General features: G+C 45.6%; 1 protein-coding gene and 1 non-coding gene across 8 annotated transcripts in view; one reads left to right on the forward strand and one right to left on the reverse strand.

Moving 5' to 3' along the window:
• Positions 1 to 1,372: 1,372 nt before the first annotated feature.
• The window catches only part of BCL2L13 (BCL2 like 13), a 107,419-nt gene continuing 83,668 nt past the window's right edge, over positions 1,373 to 25,123 (forward strand). For 5 of the 7 annotated variants that reach the window (XM_055253246.2, XM_063623298.1, XM_063623302.1 and 2 more), the window contains exons 1-3: positions 1,379 to 1,489; positions 15,284 to 15,393; positions 19,743 to 19,913. In XM_055253246.2, coding sequence (XP_055109221.1) covers positions 19,793 to 19,913 — 121 coding nt within the window. In that variant the 5' untranslated portion in view covers positions 1,379 to 1,489; positions 15,284 to 15,393; positions 19,743 to 19,792. Of the gene's footprint in view, positions 1,490 to 15,283; positions 15,394 to 18,207; positions 18,321 to 19,742; positions 19,914 to 25,123 lie in introns of those variants that run through there. The other 2 variants (XM_063623297.1, XM_055253243.2) reach the window with 2 other exon arrangements.
• Positions 4,012 to 4,115, reverse strand: LOC129468746 (small nucleolar RNA U13). Its single transcript, XR_008652822.1, has one exon. It is a non-coding gene; the product is annotated as a small nucleolar RNA U13 (small nucleolar RNA).

The raw sequence follows: 25,123 nt of genomic DNA on the forward strand, positions 1-25,123 counted from the left end.
CTCTGCCTCAAAAAAAAAAAAAAAAAAAAGTCTTCATTTATGGTTACCCATTTCACTGCAACCTTCGCCTCCCAGGCTCAAGCGATTCTCCTGCCTCGGCCTCCTAAGTAGCTGGGATTACAGGCACGTGCCACCATACCCGGCTAATTTTTTGTATTTTTAGTACAGATGGGGAGTCTCACCATGTTGGCCAGGCAGGTCTGAAACTCCTGACCTCAAGTGATCCGCCCACCTTGGCTTCTCAAAGTGCTGGGATTACAGGAGTGATCCACCACACCCGGCCTGTACTATTAGTTTTCCAAGGTCACTAAGCCTTTCCTTTGCAAAACGTTATGTCTCTATTAATGGCACCATCCTTTCCTCAGTCACTCGGGCTTAAAAAGCATCCTGTGGCACCAGCCCCACAACAGCAGTTCAACTCTTTTTATCACTTCCTTTAGAATAGCCTTGTTGAGATATAGATCTCATAACATACAATTCACCTATAGTGTACAGTTCAGTAGTTTTCAGTATTTCAGAGTCGTGCCACCATCACCCCAAAAAGAAACTCTGTACCCACTGGCAGTCACTCCCCATCAGGATTTTATCACTTCTGATCTGGCTCAGTCTTCTAACTCCTTATTGTCAATGCCCCCTTTGTTCCAATTCAGTACACACACCACGGGCAATTTGATCTCCCTAAAACACATTGTATCCTCTTTCCTAGATACCTTCCGATACTCTTCCAAAGCACTCTTGGATTCAAGTAAACAAACATCCATTAATACAAGTTAAGTATGTTCCAGGCGCTGTGCTAGGTACTGTTAACAAAAGCGGGTTACTACTGTTAAGACTTCCTTCATGCCGTGGCGCCTCTGCTCAGCCAGTTCTCTTCGCCTAGGAGGACCTCTCTACACCACCCCGCTATATTCCCTCCCCGGAATTCCTTCCCAACCTTCAAGGACCATCTGCCCCAACTAGTGGCGAACATCGAGGCTGTCATGACTGTGTAGATACTTATTTGACCTGCTCCCTTGGCAAACACTTGAAACGCAATACATGTTTGTGGAACTGAACATAGCCTGTGCATGCAGCAAGGCTTCTTTCCCTGGAATCGCCAGCCCTTCCTCCAACACAGCGACCAGCCGGTCAGAATCCCAACCCCTCGACTCCGGAAATGATTTGGGAGACGGAACTTCCGAACGTCGCAATCATAGATTTGGGCGGGCTAGGAGGGTTTGGGTCTTCAGATCACATCTACACGGAGAGACCTCCGGCTTCCGTTGGTCGGTGCTTCCGCTCCGGATACCCTTCCGGATCTCAGATCGCCCTGGTCCCGCCCCGACGCCGGCCGTGACGAAGGCACGCCGGGGTGACCTCACCCGCCAACATGGCGGCGGCGGTAGATTAGGGCCGCGGGTCGGAGCACTCACCGCCGCTGGGGGACCCCGTCGGAAGCAACCGCCGCTGCCGTCTCTTTCATCTCTTCTGGGGCAGGGGCCAGGGCCAGGTGAGGGGAGTGGGGTTCCGGGAAGGCTGAGCTGGGTGAGGAGGTGGTTTTCACCTGGGTAGGAAAGTGCCCAGAGACCGTATCGAGCCACCGACTCCCCAGTGGTTCCGACGACGCGTGAGTTTGAGTGTGTGTGTCTACACCGGCGCTCCTTCGCCCGAAGGTGCTCGGAGCTTAGGAGTCCGCTTCACCGTGACCGGACCTGGCCGCGCGGCCCCGCCGCTGAGCAGGCTTCTCCCGGCGTGGGGTGCCGGAGGCGGAGGAGCTCGGTTCTGGCTCCACGCCGCTGTCCTTCCCCATAGACAGCTTCACGTGGAAAACCCGGGTCCATTTTTAGGGCTAAACTGGGGAACGGCGACTTCTTTTTGGTTGAGGGAAAGGTTTTCCTGCGATTCACTTAGAACACTTGAAGATTAGCTTTGCCAGTCTTAGTCGTTTCTTCTCAGAGATTGTTAGTCTTGTTTCTTAACCTTAATTCACTGCTGTTCTGACACCTATTTTTTCAGAAAAAAACTGCCTTCTTGCCCTTGGAGGCAGTACAGTTCACACGGAGTCATTTTTCCCCTTTGATTTATCCTCCCAACATTCTGTAAAGATCCTGTTTCTTGCCTTCATAACCGACTTTTTGAGTGGAGGCGCTAACCTAGCGTTGAAAATCGGACGGATCTGGCCAGTTGTTCACATGCTGTTGACTGATAGCTTTGGTTAGCTCCTAGCCACTCCCTGCACAAGTGTTTGTTTATTCAAAATAGCTATCTCACTGTCTCTGTTTAGAAGTTTGAACTAAGCTGACAGCCCTCCCTCTTTACTTTTATTTTTTTGTTTTTGTTACATAAAACAAAACAAAAACTTCTTTGGCGAAATTGTAAGATTTCTCCTGGAGGTTTAGTATAAAGCAGAATGTTGCTCTCTGTCCTGACTTGTGTGACCTTGGATGAGTTGCCACACCCTTCAGATACCTTCTTTTTTTTTTTCTTTGAGACAGTTTCCCTCTTGTTGCCTAGGCTGGAGTGCAATGGCGTGATCTCGGTTTACCGCAACCTCCGCCTCCTGGGTTCAAGCGATTCTCCTGCCTCAGCCTCCCGAGTAGCTGGGATTACAGGCATGCGCCACCACGCGGGGCTAATTTTATATTTTTAGTAGAGACGGGGTTTCACCATGTTGGTCAGGATGGTCTCGAACTCCCAATCTGTGGTCATCTCCCCCCCCGCCCCCCGCCTCGGCCTCCCAAAGTGTTGGGATTACAGGCGTGAGCCACCAAGCACGGTGATACATTTTTTTTAACCACCCCCCCGCCGCCTCATGAAGTATTCTTTTCATTTTTAACTCCCTCTCTTCCCCAAATGAAGTATTCTTCATTTGGTAATAGGCAGTTAAGGGTATTGAAATTCTTTTTACTCTGAGTGGTCAGGTACTATTCTGTGTTTTTTTTCCAATGGCTCATTTTTTATGTGGAAGAGTATATTCAGTAGTTGGATACACTTTTTATTTTAAGCTGTCTCCTACAGCAAGGACCAGTAGTTGAATTCAGTTGAAAGATGTCTAAGGCCATATCCAATCAGTCTTGTAAAAAAACAGACTTGTGTTTACTAGCACATAATCTAATCAACATGTATTAAATATCACACACATTAAGCTTCTAGGACAAGTGGTTTGCAACAGGAATAATCATTAACAGCATTTTATTTGGCTGTATGCGATGGCTCACTGTAATCCCAGCACTTTGGGAGGCTCAGGCAGGAGCATTGCTTGAGCACAGGAGTTCGAGACCAGCCTGGGCAACATAAGGAGGCCTTGTCTTCACAAAAAGTTTAAAAAAAAAAAAAAAAATTAGCCAGGCATAGGTCCCAGCTACTTGGAAGACTGAGGCCAGAGGGAGGACTGCTTGAGCCCGGGAGATCAAGGCTGCTGTGAGCTGTGATTGCTCCACTGTACTTCAGTGTGGATGACAGAGACCCTGACTCAAAAAATATATGTATGTTTATTTATTAATTTTTTATATATATATAATTTTTTTTTTTCGAGACAGAGTCTCGCTCTGTCGGCCAGGCTGGAGTGCAATGACACGATCTCGGCTCACTGCAAGCTCTACCTCCCGAGTTCATGCCATTCTCCTGCCTCAGCCTCCCGAGTAGCTGGGACTACAGGTACCCACCACCACGCCCGGCTAGTTTTTTGCATTTTTAGTAGAGACGGGGTTTCACCGTGTTAGCCAGAATGGTCTCGATCTCCTGACCTCGTGATCCGCCCACCTCGGCCTCCCAAATTGCTGGGATTACAGGCACGAGCCACTGCGCCCGGCCTAAATAGATATGTATTTTATTGTGAAATACTTTAGGCATACAAAACACAAGTTTTAAACATTCACTTAGTAGTTCCAGTCTGCATTTATCATTTTTCAGACAGGATTTTGATTTGTATCTTATTCCAAATAAATGTTCACCAAGAGTTCTTGTTTAATATATATACAGAGTGGGGGTGGGTGGTATTTTCAGATTGGTTTATTTTTTTTTCTTGTTCTTCCTCAGACGGTAATGTGCCATGAGGCAACATGATTGAGGGAGGCACATGTCATGCATTAGCATGAAACCCAGTCATCTTGGTTCTTTATGAACCACAAAAGGATTGGAGTAGCTGATTTTTTTAACAACTTTATTGAAATATAATTAACATACTGTACAACTCACCATTGTACAATTCAGTACTTTTTAGTATATTCACAGAGTTGTGCACCCACCACCACAATCATTTTCATCACCTCAAAAAGAGACTCCCATACCCATTAACAGTCATTCTTTATTACTGGTCCCCCTACCCCCACCCTCGGGCAACCACTGATCTACTTTCTGTCTATGGATTTGCCTATTCTGGAGATTTCACATAAATGAAATCACATAATATGTGTTGTTTTTTTTTTGTTTGTTTTGTTTTTTTTTTTTTTTTTGGGAATGAGTCTCACTCTGTTGCCCAGGCTGGAGTGCAGTGGTGCCATCTTGACTCACTGCAAGCTCCACCTCCTGGGTTCACGCCATTCTCCTGCGTCAGCCTCCCGAGTAACTGGGACTACAGGCGGCCGCCACCACGCCTGGCTAATTTTTTGTATTTTTAGTAGAGATGGGGTTTCACTGTGTTAACCAGGATGGTTTCCATCTCCTGACCTTGTTATCCGCCCACGTCGGTCTCCCAAAGTGCTGGGATTACAGGTGTGAGCCACCACTCCTGGCTAATATGTGGTCTTTTGTGTCTGGCTTCTCTCTTTTTTTTTTTTTTTTTTTTTTTTGAGACGGAGTCTCACTGTCGCCAGGCTGGAGTGCGGTGGCACGATCTCACTGCAACCTCGGACTCCCAGGTTGAACCTAACTCAGTCTCAAAGTAGACTGAGACTGTAACTCAGTCTCAGTAACTGTAACTCAGAGTAGCTGGGATTACAGGTGGGTGCCACCACACCCAGCTAATTTTTGTATTTTTAGTAGAGATGGGGTTTCATCATGTTGGCTAGGCTGGTCTCTGGCTCCTGACCTCAGGTGATCCACCCACCTTGGCCTCCCAAAGTGCCGGGATTACTGACATGAGCCACCACGCCCGGCCTGTCTGGCTTCTTTCACTTAGCATAATGTTTTCAGAGTTTATCTAAGATGTAGCGGAGTACTTTATTCCTTTTTATTGCTGCATTCTATTCCATTGTGTGGACATACCACATTTTAAAAATCAGTTGATGGGCATTTTTTTTTTTTTTGAGATGGCATTTCACTCTTGTTGCCCAGGCTGGAGTGCAATAGTGCCATCTCAGCTCACCTCAGCCTCTGCCTCCTGGGTTCAAGCGATTCTGCCTCAGCCTTCCGAGTAGCTGGGATTACAGGCACACACTACCATACCCAGCTAATTTTTTGTGTGTTTTTCGTAGAGATGGGGTTTTTCCATGTTGCCCAGGCTGGTCACAAATTCTTTGACTCAAGTGATCCTCTTGCCTCTGCCTCCCAAAGTGCTGGGATTATAGGCATGAGCCACCACACCTAGTCTGTAATGCTGCTTTGAGCATTCATGTGCAAATTTTTGTGTAGACGCGTTTTCATTTTTCTCTGATATATATCTAGAAGTGGAACAGAGTAACTGAATTTTATGTCCTCCATTTACACAAGCCATATACAGGAAGCCTAATTATTGTGAAAGTCAGATTATCTAGGACGGGATGAAAGTAAGGCAGTTCTCTGAATTATCTGCAAATGCCAACTGCTGAGTGAAAATATTTTTGGGTAGCTCTTAACACAAGATTGAATAATTAGGCCTGTTTTAATGGAAAGGGGGTAGTGTCTACACTAGAGTTCTAGTGTCTGCTGAGTTTTAAAAATGATACTTGTCCAGTTGCATTTTTCAGATGGGTGGGGTGAATTTTTTACCATTTCATAATTTTTTCTTTTGAGATGGAGTTTCACTCTTGTGAGGTCTTCACTCCCGACCTCAGGTGATCCACCTGCATCAACCTCCCAAAGTGCTGGGATTACAGGTGTGAGCCGCCATGCCTGGCCATTTCATAATTTTTATTAGGATTATTTTACCCTCTTTCAGAGACAGTCTTAGAATTCAATAGGAGCTGGTAAAGCATGGATTAGAAAATAGCTTTGGCCGGGCGTGGTGGCTCAAGCCTGTAATCCCAGCACTTTGGGAGGCCGAGGCGAGCGGATCACGAGGTCAGGAGATCGAGACTGTCCTGGCTAACACGGTGAAACCCCATCTCTACTAAAAAAAATACAAAAAATTAGCCGGGCGCCGTGGCGGGCGCCTGTAGTCCCAGCTACTCGTGAGGCTGAGGCAGGAGAATGGTGTGAACCCGGGAGGCGGAGCTTGCAGTGAGCTGAGATCGCGCCACTGCACTCCAGTCTCAAAAAAAAAAAAAAAAAATATAGCTTTGGACTCCACGTTAACTTGTGGAACTTAAAAAAAATTCCCTATTCAAGCCACCAGTGAGTCATGAGACTAAAGAGCTGATAGCCAAGAAACTTAATGTTTTGTTGTTGTTGTTGTTGTTTGCTTTTTTATTTTTATTTTATTTTGTTTTATTTTATTTGTTTATTTATTTATTTTTTTTGAGGCAGGGTCTCGCTCTGTCGCCCAGGCTGGAGTGCAGTGGCGCGATCTCGGCTCACTGCAAGCTCCGCCTCGCTGGTTCACGCCATTCTCCTGCCTCAGCCTCTCCGAGTAGCTGGGACTACGGGCGCCCGCCACCACGCCTGGCTAATTTTTTGTATTTTTAGTAGAGACAGGGTTTCGCCGTGGTCTCGATCTCCTGACCTTGTGATCCGCCCACCTTGACCTCCCAAAGTGCTAGGATTACAAGTGTGAGCCACTGCGCCCGGCCTATTTTATTTTATTTTTTTTGAGACAGAGTCTCACTCTGTCGGCCAGACTGGAGTGCAGTGGTGCGATCTCGGCTCACTGCACGCCCTGCCTCCTGGGTTCACGCCAGGAGGTGTGTAGCTGGGACTACAGGCACCCGCCACCATGCCCAGCTAATTTTTTGTATTTTTAGTAGAGATGTGGTTTCACCGTGTTAGCCAGGATGGTCTTGATCTCCTGACCTTGTGATCCGCCCTCCTCAGCCTCCCAAAGTGCTGGGATTACAGGCGTGAGCCACCGCGCCCGGCCAACTTTTTTATTTTGAGACAGAATCTCACTCTGTTGTCCAGACTGGAGTGCAGTGGTGTGATCTCGGCTCACTACAAACTCCGCTTCCAGGGCTCAGGTGATTCCTGGCTCAGCCTCCTGAATAGCTGGGAATGCAGACGCACACCACCACACCCAGCTAATTTTTGTATTTTTAGTAGAGATGGGGTTTCACCATGTTGGCCAGGCTGGTCTCGAACTCCCAACCTTAGGTGATCTGCCCATCTGGTCTCCCAAAATGCTAGGATTACAGGCATGAGCAACTTTGCCTGGTCTGTTAATGTTTAAAATTACAGATTTTTGATTTGTGAGGGATTTATCTGTGAATTTTTATTTTTCTCTTTATAAACTGGGATTGTAGTTGTGTTCAACTCTGTATTACTGGAGCATTTAATAATTCTTTTTTTTTTTTTTTTTTTGAGACGGATTCTTGCTCTGTCACAAGGCTGGAGTGCAGTGGCACTATCTCGGCTCATTGCAATCTCTGCCTCCCGGGTTCACACCATTCTCCTCTCTCAGCCCCCTGAAGTAACTGGGACTACGAGTGCGTGCCACCATGCCCAGCTAATTTTTGTATTTTTAGTAGAGACAGGGTTTCACCATGTTGGCCAGGATGGTCTCAATCTCTTGACCTCGTGATCCGCCTGCCTTGGCCTTCCAAAGTGCTGGGATTATAGGTGTGAGCCACTACGCCCGACTGCATTTAATAATCTTATAATATTTTAGTTGAAGGAAATTTAAAAACAGGTTTTTTAAATAATTTATTAAAATGTGTTAAACTATAGGGTGTTTTGGTTTTCGTTCTGTGAGGTTAGAGAATACAGTATAAGTATGATATTCTAAATTAGTATATCTATTGTGAGTGCTAGGAATTTCTTTTTTTTTTTTTCTTTTTTTCTTTTTGAGACGGAGCCCTGCTTTGTCATCAGGCTGGAGTGCAATGGCACGATCTCAGCTCACTGCAACCTCTGACTCCCTGGTTCAAGGGATTCTCCCACCTCAGCTTCCCGAGTAGCTGGGATTGTAGGCACACGCCACCACGCCCAGCTAGTTTTTTGTATTTTTAGTAGAGACGAGGTTTCACCATGTTGGCCAGGATAGTCTGGATCTCCTAACCTCGTGATCCACCCACCTCGGCCTCCCAAAGTGCTTGGATTGCAGGCATGAGCCACCACACCCGGCCTAGGAATTTCTTTTTAAATAGGCATCCAAAGTAATTTGATGGGACAAGTTTGGGAAACAAATACAAAAGACACTCATATTGCTGCATATTTGCTTTACATAAGAACTAATAGTAGAATTTTTTTCTTTTTTGGAGACAGAGTCTCTTTTGCACAGGCTGAAGCGCAATCTAGGCTCACTACAACCTCCGCTTTCTCGGTTCAAGCGATTCTCATGCCTCAGCCTCCTGAGTAGCTGGGATTACAGGCACAGGCCGCCACGCCTGGCTAATTTTTATATTTTTAGTAGAGACGGGGTTTCACCATGTTGGCCAGGCTGGTCTCCAACTCCTGGCCTCAAGTAATCCACCCACCTTGGCTTCCCAAAATGCTGGGAAGTATAGGCGTGAGCCACCATGCCGAGTTTATAGTAGGATTTAATAGCTGCTGTGTACCTTCTGATTATGTTTCATAAAATGTGTCTAATTCCTACAACATAATCAGCACTGGTAGCTGGTAGCATTCTGGAACTTGGACTGGTACTTTTTTTTTTTTTTTTTTTTTTTTTTTTTGAGACGGAGTCTTGCTCTGTTCCCCAGGGTGGAGTGCAGTGGCGCGATCTCGGCTCACTGCAAGCTCTGCCTCCCGGGTTCAAGCCATTCTCCTGCCTCAGCCTCCCGAGTAGCTGGGACTACAGGCGCCCGCCAACACGCCCGGCTTATTTTTTGTATTTTTAGTAGAGACGGGGTTTCACCGTGTTAGCCTGGATGGTCTCGATCTCCTGACCTCGTGATCCGCCCGCCTCGGCCTCCCAAAGTGCTGGGATTACAGGCTTGAGCCACCGCGCCCGGCCTGGTACTTGTAATAGAAATCTGGTTTAGAAAAGAAAATGAACCATATATTGTAGAATTGTGGATATACATTTGTTGTTGAAGATTCATGGATGTTTTATTGTGGCTAGTTTTGGAGATGACACCAAATGAATACATAAACACAGCATGAAGTTACTCTAGGTTTCCTTAGGCTGTTTGGCTGGCAGCCACAGTTGGCCCTCTTTATCCAGTTTCCATGTCTCTGCAGATTCCACCAGTCTTGATTGGAGAATATTTTGGAAGAAAACACAAATAACAATAAAAACAATATAAATGATACCAATGCAGTATAACAGCTATTTAATGGCATTTACATTGTCTTAGGTATTACAAGTAATCTAGAAATGACTTAAAAGTATATGAGAGGGAGGAAGTGAGTAGGTTATATACAAATACCACACCATCTTGTATAAGGAACTTGAGCATCTGAGGATTTTGATATCCGCAGGTATCCTGGAACCAATCCCACATGGGTACCAAGGGACAACTCTACTTGAAACTTAATAGAGGAACAAAGTAAAAAGAGTAAGGCACAGAAAGAAACAGATGGGTTACATATTATGTTTAATAGTTTGAATTGTACAAATTATAGCAGTTTTTTTTTTTTTTTTTTTGAGACAGAGTTTCTTGCTCTTGTTGCCCAGGCTGGAGTGCAATGGCACGATCTCGGCTCACTGCAACCTCCACCTCCTGGGTTCAGGCCATTCTCCTATCTCAGCCTCCCGAGTAGCTGGGATTACAGGTGCATGCCACCACGCCAGGCTAATTTTTGTATTTAATAGTGACGGGGTTTCATCATATTGGTCAAGCTGGTCTCGAACTCCTGACCTCAGGTGATCCGCCCCCCTCACCCTCCCAAAGTGCTGGAATTACAGACATGAGCCACTGCGCCCAGCCAAGATAACAATTTTTATAGTTAAGATCATCTATGTATTTAATCACTTCTTGATACCAAGAACACTTGTACTAACTTGAATTCTAAGAGGTCCTATTAGATAAAATTCAATGAGTAAAAGTAACTATATGTCCCTCTCATCATTTGAAAAGAATCTTGAAATATGTCTTTTTTTTTTTTTTTTGAGATAGAGTCTAGCTCTGTCGCCGAGGCTGGAGTGCAGTTGTGCGATCTCAGCTCACTGCAGCCTCCGCCTCCCTGGTTCAAGTGATTCTCCTGCCTTGGCCTCCAGAGTAGATGGGATTACAGGCACCTGCCACCACGCCCAGCTAATGTGTGTGTGTGTGTGTGTGTGTGTGTATATATATGAACTACATATTTTTTGAGATGGAGTCTCGCTCTGTCACCCAGGCTGGAATGCAGTGGCACGATCTCGGCTCACCGCAAGCTCCGCCTCCCGGGTTCACACCATTCTCCTGCCTCAGCCTCCTGAGTAGCTGGGACTACAGGTGCCTGCCACCACGCCTGGCTAATTTTTTGTATTTTTAGTAGAGACGGGGTTTCACTGTGTTAGCCAGGCTGGTTTTGATCTCCTGACCTCGTGATCCGCTCGCCTTGGCCTCCCAAAGTTCTGGGGTTACAGGCGTGAGCCACCGTACCTGGCCTAATTTTTGTATTTTTAGTGTAGATGGGGTTTCACTGTGTTGGCCAGGCTGGTCTCGAACTTCTTACCTCGTGATCTGCCTGCCTTGGCCTCCCAAAGTGCTTCTACAAAAGCTCTAGGTGATGGTCCTGCGTCTTAATTACCTTTCATCCAATCTAGCTTTTTGTTTTTTCCCCTATCCATTCTCAAAACTGACAAATTTGCTTCTTTCAGTACTCTGGGTCTGTGATACTATAAAAACCACCTTATTTTGCTACTGTATCCTCCCGTATTACTAGTGTTAGTGTTTTCACCTCTGCATTCCTCTCACCTAGTACATTATCTGGCATGCAGTAAATATGTGTTGAATAAATGCAGTTAAGGGCTAAGAGGAAGTGAAGACGTTGTACCCAATTAAGTGGTTGTGCTGTTAACTAGATGTATGATTTTAGGCAAATAAATTGTTCTTGTTTCTCCATCTATAAAATTTTCATTCAAGTATAGAGGATTACTGTGACAACACATAGAAAAATGCTTTAGAAACAGAGATGTCACGAAGATGTAATTTATATATGATGTTTATTAGAAATGCCTAAGTCCCTCCAGGCGCAGTGGCTCACGCCTGTAATCCTAGCACTTTGGGAGGCCAAGGTGGCCGGATCAGGAGGTCAGGAGATCGAGACCATCCTGGCTAACACGGTGAAACCCCCGTCTCTACTAAAAAATACAAAAAATTAGCCGGGCTTGGTGGCACACCCCTATAGTCCGAGCTACTTGGGAGGCTGAGGCAGGAGAATCACTTGAAGCCAGGAGGCAAAGGTTGCAGTGAGCCAAGGTCACGCCACTGCGTTCCAGCCTGGGTGACAGAGACTCTGTCTCAAAAAAAAAAAAATGAAATGCCAAAGTTCATTGTGCAATATACTTATTAGACACTGCAGAATGTTGCAAAGGAAGTGGGTGTCCTCTCCCATTTTGTGCTTAGAGACATAACCCTGTAGTAGTGCTGTGGAGTTTACACTTGGCCTGTTATCAATACCTTTGTCCTATAATTTAATACAAATGTTCTAGTTATATAATAGTGTTCTTGGGATCTGACTTTTCCCCGTTTAACCATAGTCCTGAAGGAGCTGCTTCGTTGCTACACAACTGGAGGCTCAAGCTAAATTAGAAGTTGGGGCCAGATATGGTGGCTCATGCTTGTAATCCCAGCAATTTGGGAGGCTAAGGTTGGAGGATCACTTGGGGCCTGGAGTTTGAGACCAGCTGGGGCAACATAGTGAGACTCCATTGCTACAAAAAATTAAAAAAAAAAAAAAAAAAAAGTTGAATGGCTGTTTTATACTGTAGGTCTGGTATGTTTATAACCAGAATGACAAATACGCATTTAAAGTCTGAAAACTATATTAGATTTAAATGAATAAATATAATCCTTCACCAAATGTATAGATATATGGGCTTTAGCATATATACTAGAATTAAAGATGGAAGATAATGAAATTCATGATTAAGATTGCATTTATAATTACACAATCAGGTTTTATAAGAATTTGAAGAACATTAGGCTAAAAATCAAATTTGGAAACTTGGTGATTTGTAGTTTGTCTCTGGCTTTTGGGTTGGCAAATGACTTCAGTGATGTGGATTCTTGATAAATACCACAAATTTGAATACAACAAATTAGAGAATATCAATTTTTTTCTTTTAATTAGAGACAGGGTGTTACCCTGTCGCTCAGGCTGGAGTACAGTGGTATTATCACAGGCTCACTGCAGCCTCAGTCTCCTGGGGTCAGGCTCGCTTCCTGCCTCAGCCTCCCACAGTATTGGGGTTATGGGCATGAACCTGTGCCCAGCTCAATTTTTTTTTTTTTTTTTGGGAGACAGAGTCTAGCTCTGTCACACAGGCTGGAGTGCAGTGGCATGATTTTTGGCTCACTGCAACTTCTGCCTCCCAGGCTCAAGCAATTCTCTTGCCTCAGCCTCTGGAGTGGCTGGTATTATAGGTGCACGCCACCACGCCTGGCTAATTTTTGTATTTTAGTAGGGACGGGGTTTCACCAGGTTGCCCGGGCTGGTCTGGAACTCCTGACCTCCGGTGATCCGCCTGCCTCGGCCTCCCAAAGTGCTGGGATTACAGGCGTGAGCCATCACGCCCGGCCAATTTTTTAATTTAAAGCATTTATTCAAAATATAAATACTTCTTCCTGCTACCAAAGAAATACTGAGACTTATTTTTTATTTTCTAGCAAAAGAGGGTTGTTGCTAAAGAGACTTTTTTTTTTTTGAGATGGAGTCTTGCTCTGTCGCCCAGCCTATAGGGCAGTGGCACGATCTTGGCTCACTGCAACCTCTGCCTCCCGGATTCAAGTGATTCTCCTGCCTCAGCCTCCTGAGTAGGTGGGATTACAGGCATCTGCCACCACACCCGGCTAATTTTTGTATTTTTAGTAGAGACCGGGTTTCACCATGTTGGCCAGGCTGGTCTTAAACTCCTGACCTCAGGTGGTGCACCCGCCTCGGCCTCCGAAAGTGCTGGGATTACAGGCGTGAGCCACTGTGCCTGGCTGCCGAAGAGACTTCTAAAAGCTTAGATTGTTATTAATTTTATCTATTCTCCCCTCCTTTTTTTGTTTCTTTTTTTTTTTTGAGATGGAACTTTGCTCTGTCATCCAAGCTGGAGTGCAATGGTGTAATCTTGGCCCACTGCAGCCTCTGCCTCCCTGCTCTGAGCGATTCTCCTGCCTCAGCCTCCTGAGTAGCTGGGATTACAGGCGTCTGCCATCATGCCCAGCTAATTTTCGTGTTTTCGAAGAGATGGGGTTTCACCATGTTGGCCCGGCTGATCTCGAACTCCTGACCTCAGGTGATCTGCGCGTCTCAGCCTCCCAAAGTGCTGGGATTACAGGCGTGAGCCACTGCGCCCGGCTGACTCTTCTTATTTTCATTCTTCTTGACATGTTACTACGTTTGACACAGTTGTTCACTGCCTTCTTATTGAAGTGCCTCTCTGACTTCTGTGATCACAGTCTTTCCTGGTTTTCTTTCTACCTTTCTGTTTCAATCTGGACTGAAAGGGTTCCTCTTCCAGCTTCTCATCTTTTGACTACCCCTTAAATGTTAGTGGATTCTAATGTGTTCTTTTTAAGATTATACCAGTATTTCTTTTTTTTTTGAGATGGAGTCTCGCTCTGTCACCCAAGTTGGAGTGCAGTGGCGCGATCTCGGCTCACTGTAAGCTCCGCCTCCCGGGTTCACGCCATTCTCCTGCCTCAGCCTCTCCGAGTAGCTGGGACTACAGGCGCCTGCCACCACGCCCAGCTAATTTTTTTTTGTATTTTTAGTAGAGACGGGGTTTCACCGTGGTCTCGATCTCCTGACCTCGTGATCTGCCCGCCTCGGCCTCCCAAAGTGCTGGGATTACAAGCGTGAGCCACCGCGCCCGGCCAATTATACCAGTATTTCTGAACATGTTTTGTAGCCCATGTCTCCTTTATTAAAATAAGTAAATAAAAATTTCCCTGGCTCCTTATTCTGGTGACATTGGCGGTGGGAGGCACGTTATTTTTCCTTCTTGTCCCAGCACTGAGAATCACTGCTACAAAGAAGACTGAAAATTTACTGAGCCTTACCTTCTATAGTCTGTAGTCTGAAAATAATAGGTGATTTTCCTTTTCCAAGTCTGAAAGTATATTGAATATTCTTTTACAAGCTATACTCCCCCTGACATTTTGACACACCCCTCCCATTGAAAATCACTGTTCATTCACATTTTTTTTTTTTTTTTAAAGACAGGATCTTGCTCTGTCACCCAGGCTGGAGTGCAGTGGTGCAGTCCAGGCTCACTGCAGCCTCAACTTGCTGGGCTCAAGCTATCCTCCCACCTCGGCCTCCCAAGTAACTGGGACTACAGGCATGTGCCACCATGCCCAGTTAACTTTATTTTCTTTCAGGCTGGTCTTGAACCCCTGGCCTCAAGCAATCCTCTTGCCTCTGCTTCCCAAAGTGTTGGGATTACAGGTGTGAGCCACCGCACCCTGCCGTCCATTCACTTTTTTTTTTTTTTTTTTTTTTGAGATGGAGTCTTGCCCTTTAGCCCAGGCTGGAGTGCAGTGGTGCGATCTTGGCTCACTGCAACCTCTGCCTCCTGGGTCCTGGTTCAAGCAATTCTCCTGCCTCAGTCTTCCGAGTAGCTGGGTTTACAGGCACACGCCACCATGCCCAGCTAATTTTTGTATTTTTAGTAGACACAGGGTTTCACCATGTTGGCCAGGATGGTCTTGAACTCCTGACCTCGTGATCCACCCGCCTTGGCCTCCCAAAGTGCTAGGATTATAGGTGTGAGCCACGGCGCCGGGCCATTCAGTCTTCTTAGGTAATTTTTTTTTTTTAATTTTTTTTGAGACGGAGTCTTGCTCTGTCGCCCAGGCTGGAGTGCAGTGGCGCGATCTTGGCTCACTGCAAGCTCCGCCACCCGGGTTCACGCCATTCTCCTGCCTCAGCCTCTCTGAGTAGCTGGGACTACAGGCGCCCGCCACCACGCCCGGCTAATTTTTTGTATTTTTAGTAGAGACGAGGTTTCACCGTGGTCTCGATCTCCTGACTTCGTGATCCGCCCACCTCGGCCTCCCAGAGTGCTGGGATTACAAGCGTGAGCCACCGCGCCCGGCTTCTTAGGTAATTTGATTGACTTATACAGAATACTTAGAATTTTGTATCTCCAGCCTAGACCTCTTTCTTCCTTTTTTTTTTTGAGACGGAGTCTTACTCTTGCCCAGGCTGTAGTGCAATGAGCGATCTCAGCTTACAGCAAGCTCTGCCTCCCAGGTTCAATCGATTCTTCTGCCTCAGCCTCCCGAGTAGCTGGGATTACAGGCACCTGCCACTGTGCCCAGCTAATTTTTGTATTTTTAGTAGAGACGGGGTTTCACCATGTTGGCCAGGCTGGTCTTGAACTCCTGACCTCATGTGATCTACCTGCCTCGGGCTCCCCAAAGTGCTGGGATTACAGGCGTGAGCCACTGCGTCCAGCCTAGACCTTTCTTAAAGACTTTTTTTTTTTTTTTTAAATGGAGTCTCGCTCCGTTGCCCAGACTGGAGTGCAGTGGCGCGATCTCGGCTCACTGCAAGCTCCACCTCCTGGGTTCAAGTGATTCTCCTGCCTCAGCCTCTTGAGCAGCTGGGACTACAGGCACCTGCCACCACGCCTGGCTAATTTTTTATATTTTTGGTAGAGACAGAGCTTCACTGTGCTAGCCAGGATGGTCTCGATCTCCTGATTGCGTGATCCACCCGCCTTGGCCTCCCAAAATGCTGGGATTACAGGCATGAGCCACCACACCTGACTTCTTAAAGACCTTTATATCCAACTGCTTGTTCTGTATCACTACCTGGATGACCTGTAGGTACTTGAAAATTCAGTGCAGATGCTCCTCAACTTACAGTGGGGTTACATTCTGAGAAACTCATCGTAGGTGGAAAATATCATATGTTGAAAATGCATTTAATACACCTACCAAACAGCTTAGCCTATGCCTAAAACACATTAAGCAAAATATATTTTTTTAAATTTTTTGTAGAAATGGGATTTCGCCATGTTGCCCAGGCTTGTCTCAAGCTCCTAAGCTCAAGTGATCCCTCTGCCTTGGCCTCCCAAAGTGCTAGGATTACAGATGTGAAGCACTGTTCCCAGCCACACATTAAGCACATTCAAGTGTGCTTAAAACACAATAGCCTACAGTTGTGTAAAATCATGAAATATATAAACTATATTGTAGTAAAGTGTTGACTATCTTATCAAATTTCTTTTTTTTGAGACAGAGTCTTGCTCTTGTTGCCCAAGCTGGAGTGCAGTGGTGTGATCTCGGCTCACTTCAACCTCTTCCTCCTGGGTTCAAGCGATTCTCCTGTCTCAGCCTCCCAAGTAGCTGGGACTACAGGTGCACACCACCGTGACTGGCTAATTTTTGTATTTTTAGTAGAGATGGGGTTTTGCCATGTTGGCCAGGCTCATCTTGAACTCCTGGCCTCAGGTAATCCACCCGCCTCAGCCTCCCAAAGTGTGGAGTTACAGACATGAGCCATCGTGCCCGGCCATCAGATTTCTTGAATACCATATTGAAAGTGAAAAAACAGTGAGGCCAGGTGTGGTGGCTCCAGCCTGTAATCCCAGCACTTCGAGAGGCTGAGGCGGGCGGATCACGAGGTCAGGAGATCGAGACCATCCTGGCTAACACGGTGAAACCCCGTCTCTACTAAAAAATACAAAAAATTAGCCGGGCATGGTGGCGGATGCCTGTAGTCCCAGCTACTCCGGAGGCTGAGGCAGGAGAATGGCGTGAACCCGGGAGGCGGAACTTGCAGTGAGCCGAGATTGCGCCACGGCACTCCAGCCTGGGGGACAGAGCGAGACTCAGTCTCAAAAAAAAAAAAAAAAGAAAAAACAGAGTGGTTGTATGGATACTTGAAGTTCAGTTTCTGCTGAATGCATATCCGGTTTGCACTGCCGTCATAAAGTGAAAAAATTGTAAGCCAAACTTTCGTAAGTCGGGGATTGTCTGTATACCCTAAAGTGATTTCCTTATCCTTCCCAAAACCAACTCTTCCTATATTATCTGGTTTGAGAAATAGGAGTAATACCACTTACTTTACAGCTTCCTGGGTCACTCTCTCATTGAATTAACCAATAGATCTTTGAATTCCTAACCTTTTTCCTGTCCATCCTTTCCTTTTCAATGTTCTGTTCCTATGCTAGTTCATGCCTTCTTACATCTCTTGCTGAGGTTTTTCCATATTCTCCTAACTTGTCTCCTTGCCTCTACTCTCCAGTCTGTCTTCCTTATCACCTCCAGTGTGATTTTTTTTTTTTTTTTTTTGAGACAGGGTCTTGCTTTGTCACCCAGGCTGGAGTGCATTGGTATGTGATCATAGCTCCCTGTAACCTCAAGCTCCTGGGCTCAAGTGATCCTTCTGCCTTATTAGCCTCCCAAGTAGCTAGGACTATAGGCGCATGCCACCACACCCAGGGCTAATTTTATTTTTTGTAGAGACAGGGTCTCACTGTGTTGTCCAGTCTGGTCTTGAATTCCTGGCCTCAAGTGATCCTCCTCCCTTGGCCTTCCAAAGAGTTGGAATTATAAGCATGAGCCACTGTGCCAGCCACTTATATATCTATAGCCATTTTATTTTGTATATTTGAAATTCTGCTTCTATTTTTAAAAATTATTTATCATTCTAGGATATTTATCTTAGTTTGCTTATCACAGATCTTAAATTTTTCCAACATTGCCTCTTTTTCCAGTCTGTATTTTTATATGTATTTTTGGTTTCCTATGAAAACTCCTGAGGTCTGGTGATTTATCATGTTTGTATTCATGTCTAATGCCTATAGAGTACCCTGCAGCTTAATAAATGTGTGTTGAATGAACACAAAAAAATTTCCAGAAAGCTTTATCTTCTATTTCTTTTTGTTTTTGTTATTGAGACAGGGTCTTGCTGTGTCACCCAGGCTGGAGTGCAGTGGCGTGATCATGGCTGACTGTAGCCTCTACCTCCTGGGCTCAAGCAGTCATCCCATCTCAGCTTCTGAGTAGCTGGGATTATAGGTGTGCACCAGATGCCTGGCTAATTTTTAACATTTGTTTAGAGACAGAGTTTTAGTATGTTACCATGTTGTCAGGCCAGTTTCAAGCAATCTACCTGCCTCTGCTTCCCAAAGTGCTGGGATTACAGGTATGAGCCAGCACACCTAACTTTTTGTCTTCTCTCTCTCTCTCTTTTTTTTTTTTTGGGACGGAGTCTCGCTCTGTCGCCCAGGCTGGAGTGCAGTGGTGTGATCTCGGCTCACTGCAAACTCTGCCTCCCAGGTTCATGCCATTCTCCTGCCTCAGCCTCCCGAGTAGCAGGGACTACAGGTGCCTGCCATCACACCTGGCTAATTTTTTTTGTATTTTTAGTAGAGACGGGGTTTCACTGTGTTAGCCAGGATGGTCTCGATCTCCTGACCTCGTGATCTGCCCGCCTCGGCCTCCCAAAGTGCTGGGATTATAGGCGTGAGCCACCGCGCCTGGCCTGCCTTCTCTTTTTTTAAGACAGGGTCTTGCAGTGTTTCCCAGGCTGGTGTGCATTGGTGCAGTTATAACTCACTGCAGTCTTGACCTCCTGGGCTCAAGCAATCCTCCCGCTTCAGCTTCCTGAGTAGCTGGGACCATAGGCATGCCCTACCACGCCCAGCTAATGTTTTAAATTTTTTTGTAGAGATGGAGTCTTGCTGTATTGCTCAGGCTGGTCTTGAACTCCTAGACTCAAGCAGTCCTCCCATCTCGGCCTTCTAAAGTTCTGGGATTACATGCGTGAGCCACCATGCATTGCCTATATCCTTATTTTATAAGCTTGTTTTTATTTTTTAATTTTTTTTTTTCCTTTTCCTTTTAAACTGTTTTCCTAAAAACTAAGACACAAACAGACTCATTAGCCCAGGCCTACACAGAGTCAGGATTATTAATATCACTGTCTTCCACCTCCACATCTTGTCCCACAGGACAGTCTTCAGGGGCAGTAACACCCATGGAGTTGACATTTCCAGTAACAATGCCTTCTGGAATCCCTCCTGGAGGACTACCTGCCCTGAGGCTTTACAGTTCACTTCTTTTTTTTTTTTTTTTTTATAAGCAGGAGTGCACTCTAACAAAAAAAAGTGTAGTAAATACATAAACCAGTAAGTCATCTAGGATTATCAAGTATTATGTACTGCATGTAATTGTATGTGCAGTACTTTTTTTTTCTTTGAGACGGAGTGTTGCTCTGTTGCCAGGCTGGAGTGCAGTGGCTTGAACCTGGGAGGCAGAGGTTGCCGTGAGCTGAGATTGCGCCACTGCACTCCAGCCTGAGCTACAAGAGCGAGACTCTACCTCAAAAAAAAAAAACAAAAAAACTCCAAGAGTTGCACAAGACATTTTGGTGTGAAACAACTGTTAAAGTGGCATGTAATAAACTTTAAACTGAAAAAATTACTTTTTTGTTCTTAGGTTTTACACATCCATAAGTAGACCTTTTTGGAGCCTCACCAGCCAATTCAATGGCGTCCTCTTCTACTGTGCCTCTGGGATTTCACTATGAAACAAAGTATGTTGTTCTCAGTTACTTGGGACTCATCTCTCAAGAGAAGCTGCAAGAGCAACATCTTTCCTCACCCCAAGGTATTATCTTTGGCTTATGGTGGTTATAGTAAATTGTAATAAGGACTTTATATATAAAAGTATATGTATCTAATTTACATGTATGGTTATCAAATAGTACTAATAAGCCTGTAAGAATAACCTGTTATGGCTGGGCGCGACGGCTCACACCTGTTATGCCAGCACTTTGGGAGGCCGATGTGGGCAGATCACAAAGTCAGGAGTTCGAGACTAGCCTGGCCAACATGGTGAAACCCTGCCTCTACTAATAATATAAAAATTAGTTGGGCATGGTGGCATGCGCCTGTAGTCCCAGCTACTCAGGAGGCTGAGGCAGGAGAATCGCTTGAACCCGGGAGGCAGGCAGAGGTTGCAGTGGGCTGAGATCGCACCAGTGCACTCCAGCCTGGGCAGTAGAGTGAGATTCCATCTCAAAAAAAAAAAAAAAAAACCAAAAACACACAAAATAAATAACCTGTTATGCCATTCTTTCCATTTCCAGAAGCAAAAAAAAAAGTATTTTTCTCATTTTATTCTTTTTTTTTTTTTTTGAGACAGAGTCTCACTCTCTAAGGCTGGAGTGCAGTGGCATGATCTTGGCTCACTGCAACCTCCACCTTCCCGATTCAAGCGATTCTGCTTCAGCCTCCCGAGTAGCTGGGATTACAGGTGCACACCACCATGCCTGGCTAATTTTTATATTTTTAGTAGAGATGAGGTTTTGCCATGTTGGCCAGGCTGGTCTTGAACTCTGGACTCTGGATCGCCTGCCTCGGCCTCCCAAAGTGCTGGGATTATGGGCATGTGCCACTGCGCCCGGCTCATTTTATTCTATTTGAAAGATATTTCCAAAGCACGTGCAGCCCTCTATTGGCAGTTATATTTTTTCAATACTTTACAAATATTAGTCTATTGTCTTACACTTTCACTTACAATTGTTGAGCAGTCTGTTGTCATTCTACTAAGTGTTCCATCATAATGAAACAGTTTATTTTGGCTGCCTTTTTTTTTTTTTTTTTTTTGAGATGGAGTCTCACTCTGTTGCCCAGGCTGGAGTGTAATGGCATGATTTCAGCTCACTGTAACCTCTGCCTCCCGGGTTCAAGCAATTCTCCTGCCTCAGCCTCTCGAGGAGCTGGGACTATAGGCGCACACTGCCACGCCCGGCTAGTTTTTTGTATTTTAGTAGAGACAGGGTTTCACCCTGTTTCCCAGGCTGATCTCGAACTCTTGAGCTCAGGCAGTCTGCCCGCCTTGGCCGCTCAAAGTGCTGGGATTACAGGCATGAGCCACCAGGCCGGCTTGGCTGCTTTTTAGAGATTCTCCGTCTTTGGTGGTGTTTCAAACTTAAACACATCTTAGTGAAACAGCCACCAAAGCCAGAGAAATTCTAAAAAGCAGTCAAAATAAGTGTTTTGCACATCCAAAACAAATAAAATTTATGTTTTACACATCTAAAATTGGGATTGTTTGGCTTCCTGAATTTAATAATTCATTTGTTTACTCTGGAAAAATTATTTAATATTGTATCTTTGAATACTCTCATCTTCTCTACTTTGTGCTACAATCAATTGCACATTATGCTGTTTATAGAAGACGTACGTGATCCTGTCTGTTCCTCCATATCTCACTATCATTTTCCTAGTTTATCTCCATTTATCTGTCTGTGAAGCCCTCTGTGACATTTCTTGTTTTTTTTTTTTGTTTTTTTTTTTTTTTTGAGACGGAGCCTCGCTCTGTCGTCCAGGCTGGAGTACAGTGGCACAATCTTGGCTCACTGCAACCTCCGCCTCCTGGGTTCAAGCGATTCTTCTGTCTCAGCCTTCTGAGTAGCTGGGACTACAGGTGTGTGCCACCACGCCCGGCTAACTTTTTTTTTGTGTGTTTTTAGTAGAGATGGGGTTTCACCGTGTTAGCCAGGATGGTCTTGATCATCTGACCTCATGATCCGCGCACCTCAGCCTTCCAAAGTGCTGGGATTACAGGTGTGAGCCACCACGCCTGGTTGACATTTCTTTTTTTTTTTTTTTTTTTTGAGATGGAGTCTCGTCTGTCGCCAGGCTGGAGTGCAATGGCAATCTTGGCTCACTGCAACCTCCAACTCTCAGGTTCAAGCAATTCTCCTGCCTCAGCCTCCCGAGTAGCTGGGACTACAGGCGCATGCCACCAGCCTGGCTAATTTTTGAATTTTTAGTAGAGACAGGGTTTCACCATGTTGGCCAGGATGGTCTCGATCTCCTGACCTCGTGATCCACCCGCCTCAGCCTCCCAAAGTGTTGGGATTATGGGTGTGAGCCACCACACCTGGCTGACATTTCTTTATCGTCCGATTCACCCTTTCTTCATCTCTCTTTAAGCTGCTAAATAAACTTTTCACCAGATAGCAAATTTTAATTCATTTTTTATCTATGTATATATTCTGTTTTTTAATTTTCAACAACTGGCAAATGTGAAAAAATAGATGAATATGTATGTATGTATTATATACACATAGACATTAACAAAAGCCTTTAGTATATTTCATATTTGTATTAGTAATGGTGGTTTTCATAGAGGTCTATAATTACCAGAGGTTTTTCTTAGCTTTAAGATTTAATATTCCTGGCTGGGCGGGGTGCCTCACGCCTGTAATCCCAGCACTTTGGGAGGCCGAGGCGGGCGGATCACCTGAGGTCAGGAGTTCGAGACCATTCTGGCCAACATGATGAAACCCTGTCTCTGCTAAAAAATACAAAAATTAGCCGGGCACGGTGGCGCGCGCCTGTAATCCCAGCTACTTGGGAGACTGAGGCAGGAACATTGCTTGAACCCGGGAGGTGGAGGTTGCAGTGAGCAGATTCCACCATTGCACTCCAGCTCTGGGCAACAGAGCAAGACTCCGTCACTAAAAAAAAAAAAAAAAGATTTTCTATTCTTAAGTTATAATAAAGATAACTATAATGCTTGTATAAAAAACATTAATTGGGGCCGGGCGCGGTGGCTCATGCTTGTAATCCCAGCACTTTGGGAGGCCGAGGTGGGTGGATCACAAGGTCAGGAGATCGAGACCACGGTGAAACTCCGTCTCTACTAAAAATACAAAAAATTAGCCAGGTGTGGTGGTGGGCGCCTGTAGTCCCAGCTACTCGGAGAGGCTGAGGCAGGAGAATGGTGTGAACCCGGGAGGCGGAGCTTGCAGTGAGCCGAGATTGCGCCACTGCACTCCAGCCTAGGCGACAGAGCGAGACGCCATCTCAAAAAAAAAAAAAAAAAAAAAATTAATTGGGCTGGGCATGGTGGCTCACGCCTGTAATCCCAGCACTTTGGGAGGCTGAGGCAGGTCACTTACAAGGTCAGAAGTTCAAGACCAGCCTGGCCAAGATGGTGAAACCCCATCTCAGGCCGGGCGCGTTGGCTCATGCTTGTAATCCCAGCACTTTGGGAGGCCAAGGCGGGCGGATCACGAGGTCAGGAGATTGAGACTGCGGTGAAACCCCGTTTCTACTAAAAATACAAAAAAAATTAGCTGGGCGCGGTGGCAGGCACCTGTAGTCCCAGCTACTCGGAGAGGCTGAGGCAGGAGAATGGTGTGAACCCGGGAGGCGGAGCTTGCAGTGAGCCGAGATGGCGCCACTGCACTGCAGCCTGGGTGACAGAGCGAGACTCCATCTCAAAAAAAAAAAAGAAACCCCATCTCTACTAAAAATACAAAAAAATGAGTTGGGCATGGTGGCAGGTGCCTGTAATCCCAGCTACTTGGGAGGCTGAGGCAGAGAATTGCTTGAACCGGGGAGGTGGAGGTTGCAGTGAGCGGGGATCGCCCAGCCGCACTCCAGCCTGGACGACAGAGCAAGACTCCATCTCAAAAAAAAAATAATAATAATAAAAAGGCCAGGCGCGGTGGCTTACGCCTGTAATCCCAGCACTTTGGAAGGCTGAGGTGGGTGGATCATGAGGTCAGGAGTTCAAGACCAGCCTGACCAATATGGTGAAACCCTGTCTCTACTAAAAATACAAAAATTAGCTAGGTGTGTTGGCGGACGCCTGTAGTCCCAGCTACTCTGGAGGCTGAGGTGGGAGAATTGCTTGAACCTGGGAGGCAGAGGTTGCAGTGAGCCGAGATCGTGCCATTGCACTTCAGCCTGGGTGACAGAATGAGACTTCGTCTCAGAAAACAAACTGGCTCGGTTGGGTGGCTCACACCTGTAATCCCAGCATTTTGGGAGGTTGAGGCTGGCAGATCACGAGGTCAGGAGATCGAGACCATCCTGGCTAACATGGTGAAACCCCATCTCTACTAAAAATACAAAATATTAGCTGGGTGTGGTGGCGGGTGCCTGTAGTCCCAGCTACTCAGGAGGCCGAGGCAGGAGAATGGTGTGAACTCAGGAGGTGGAGCTTGCGGTGAACCGAGATCATGCCATTGTACTCCAGCCTGGGCGACAGAGTGAGACTCCATCAAAAAACAAAACAAAACAAAACAAAAAACCAAGAAACAAACCTGAAATGATGACAAGCAACAACAAAGTGGATTTCCAGTCTAGTTCTGAGAAGAGGTGAGCCTGATAATAATACAGCTTTGTATGAAAATTAAAATCCCTTAGATATCTTCATTTATACAAACATTTAATTTATTTGTTCTTATTTTTATTTATTTTTTTGAGACAAGAATCTTGCCATGTCACCCAGGCTGGAGTGTAGTGGTCCCATTTTGGCTCACTGCATCCTCCACCTCCTGGGTTCAAGTGTTTCTCGAGTCTCAGCCTCCCCTGTATCTGGGACTACAGGCACGCACCACTATGCCGAGCTAATTTTTGTACTATTTAGTGGAGATGGGTTTTCACCATGTTGGCCAGGCTCATCTCAAACTCTTGTTCTCAGGTGATCCACCCCACCTTGGCCTCCCAAAGTGCTGGGATTACAGGCACGAGCCATGGCGCCTGGCCTATATAATACATTGTAAAGGAACTGTTAAGATCCACTAGTTGTGGGATGGAAAATACTGTTTTTTTAACAGTGGTTTATTTCTGGATTTTTTTTCCCAAAGAAATGTGCAGTTATGCATTTTCAAGAATGTTCGAAGAAACAAGAATTGATTTTTTGATAAACTGACTAAGGACAATCCATTGTACCAGTTGAGGAACTTATTTTTGGAATGTATTTTTATAAATTGATCAGATTGGTTTATTTCTACACTTATTGATTGATTGATTGATTGATTGATTGAGGCAGAGCCTTGCTCTTCTGCCCAG

The sequence above is a fragment of the Symphalangus syndactylus genome, chromosome 18 (assembly GCF_028878055.3).
Source record: "Symphalangus syndactylus isolate Jambi chromosome 18, NHGRI_mSymSyn1-v2.1_pri, whole genome shotgun sequence".
Taxonomy (NCBI): domain Eukaryota; kingdom Metazoa; phylum Chordata; class Mammalia; order Primates; family Hylobatidae; genus Symphalangus; species Symphalangus syndactylus.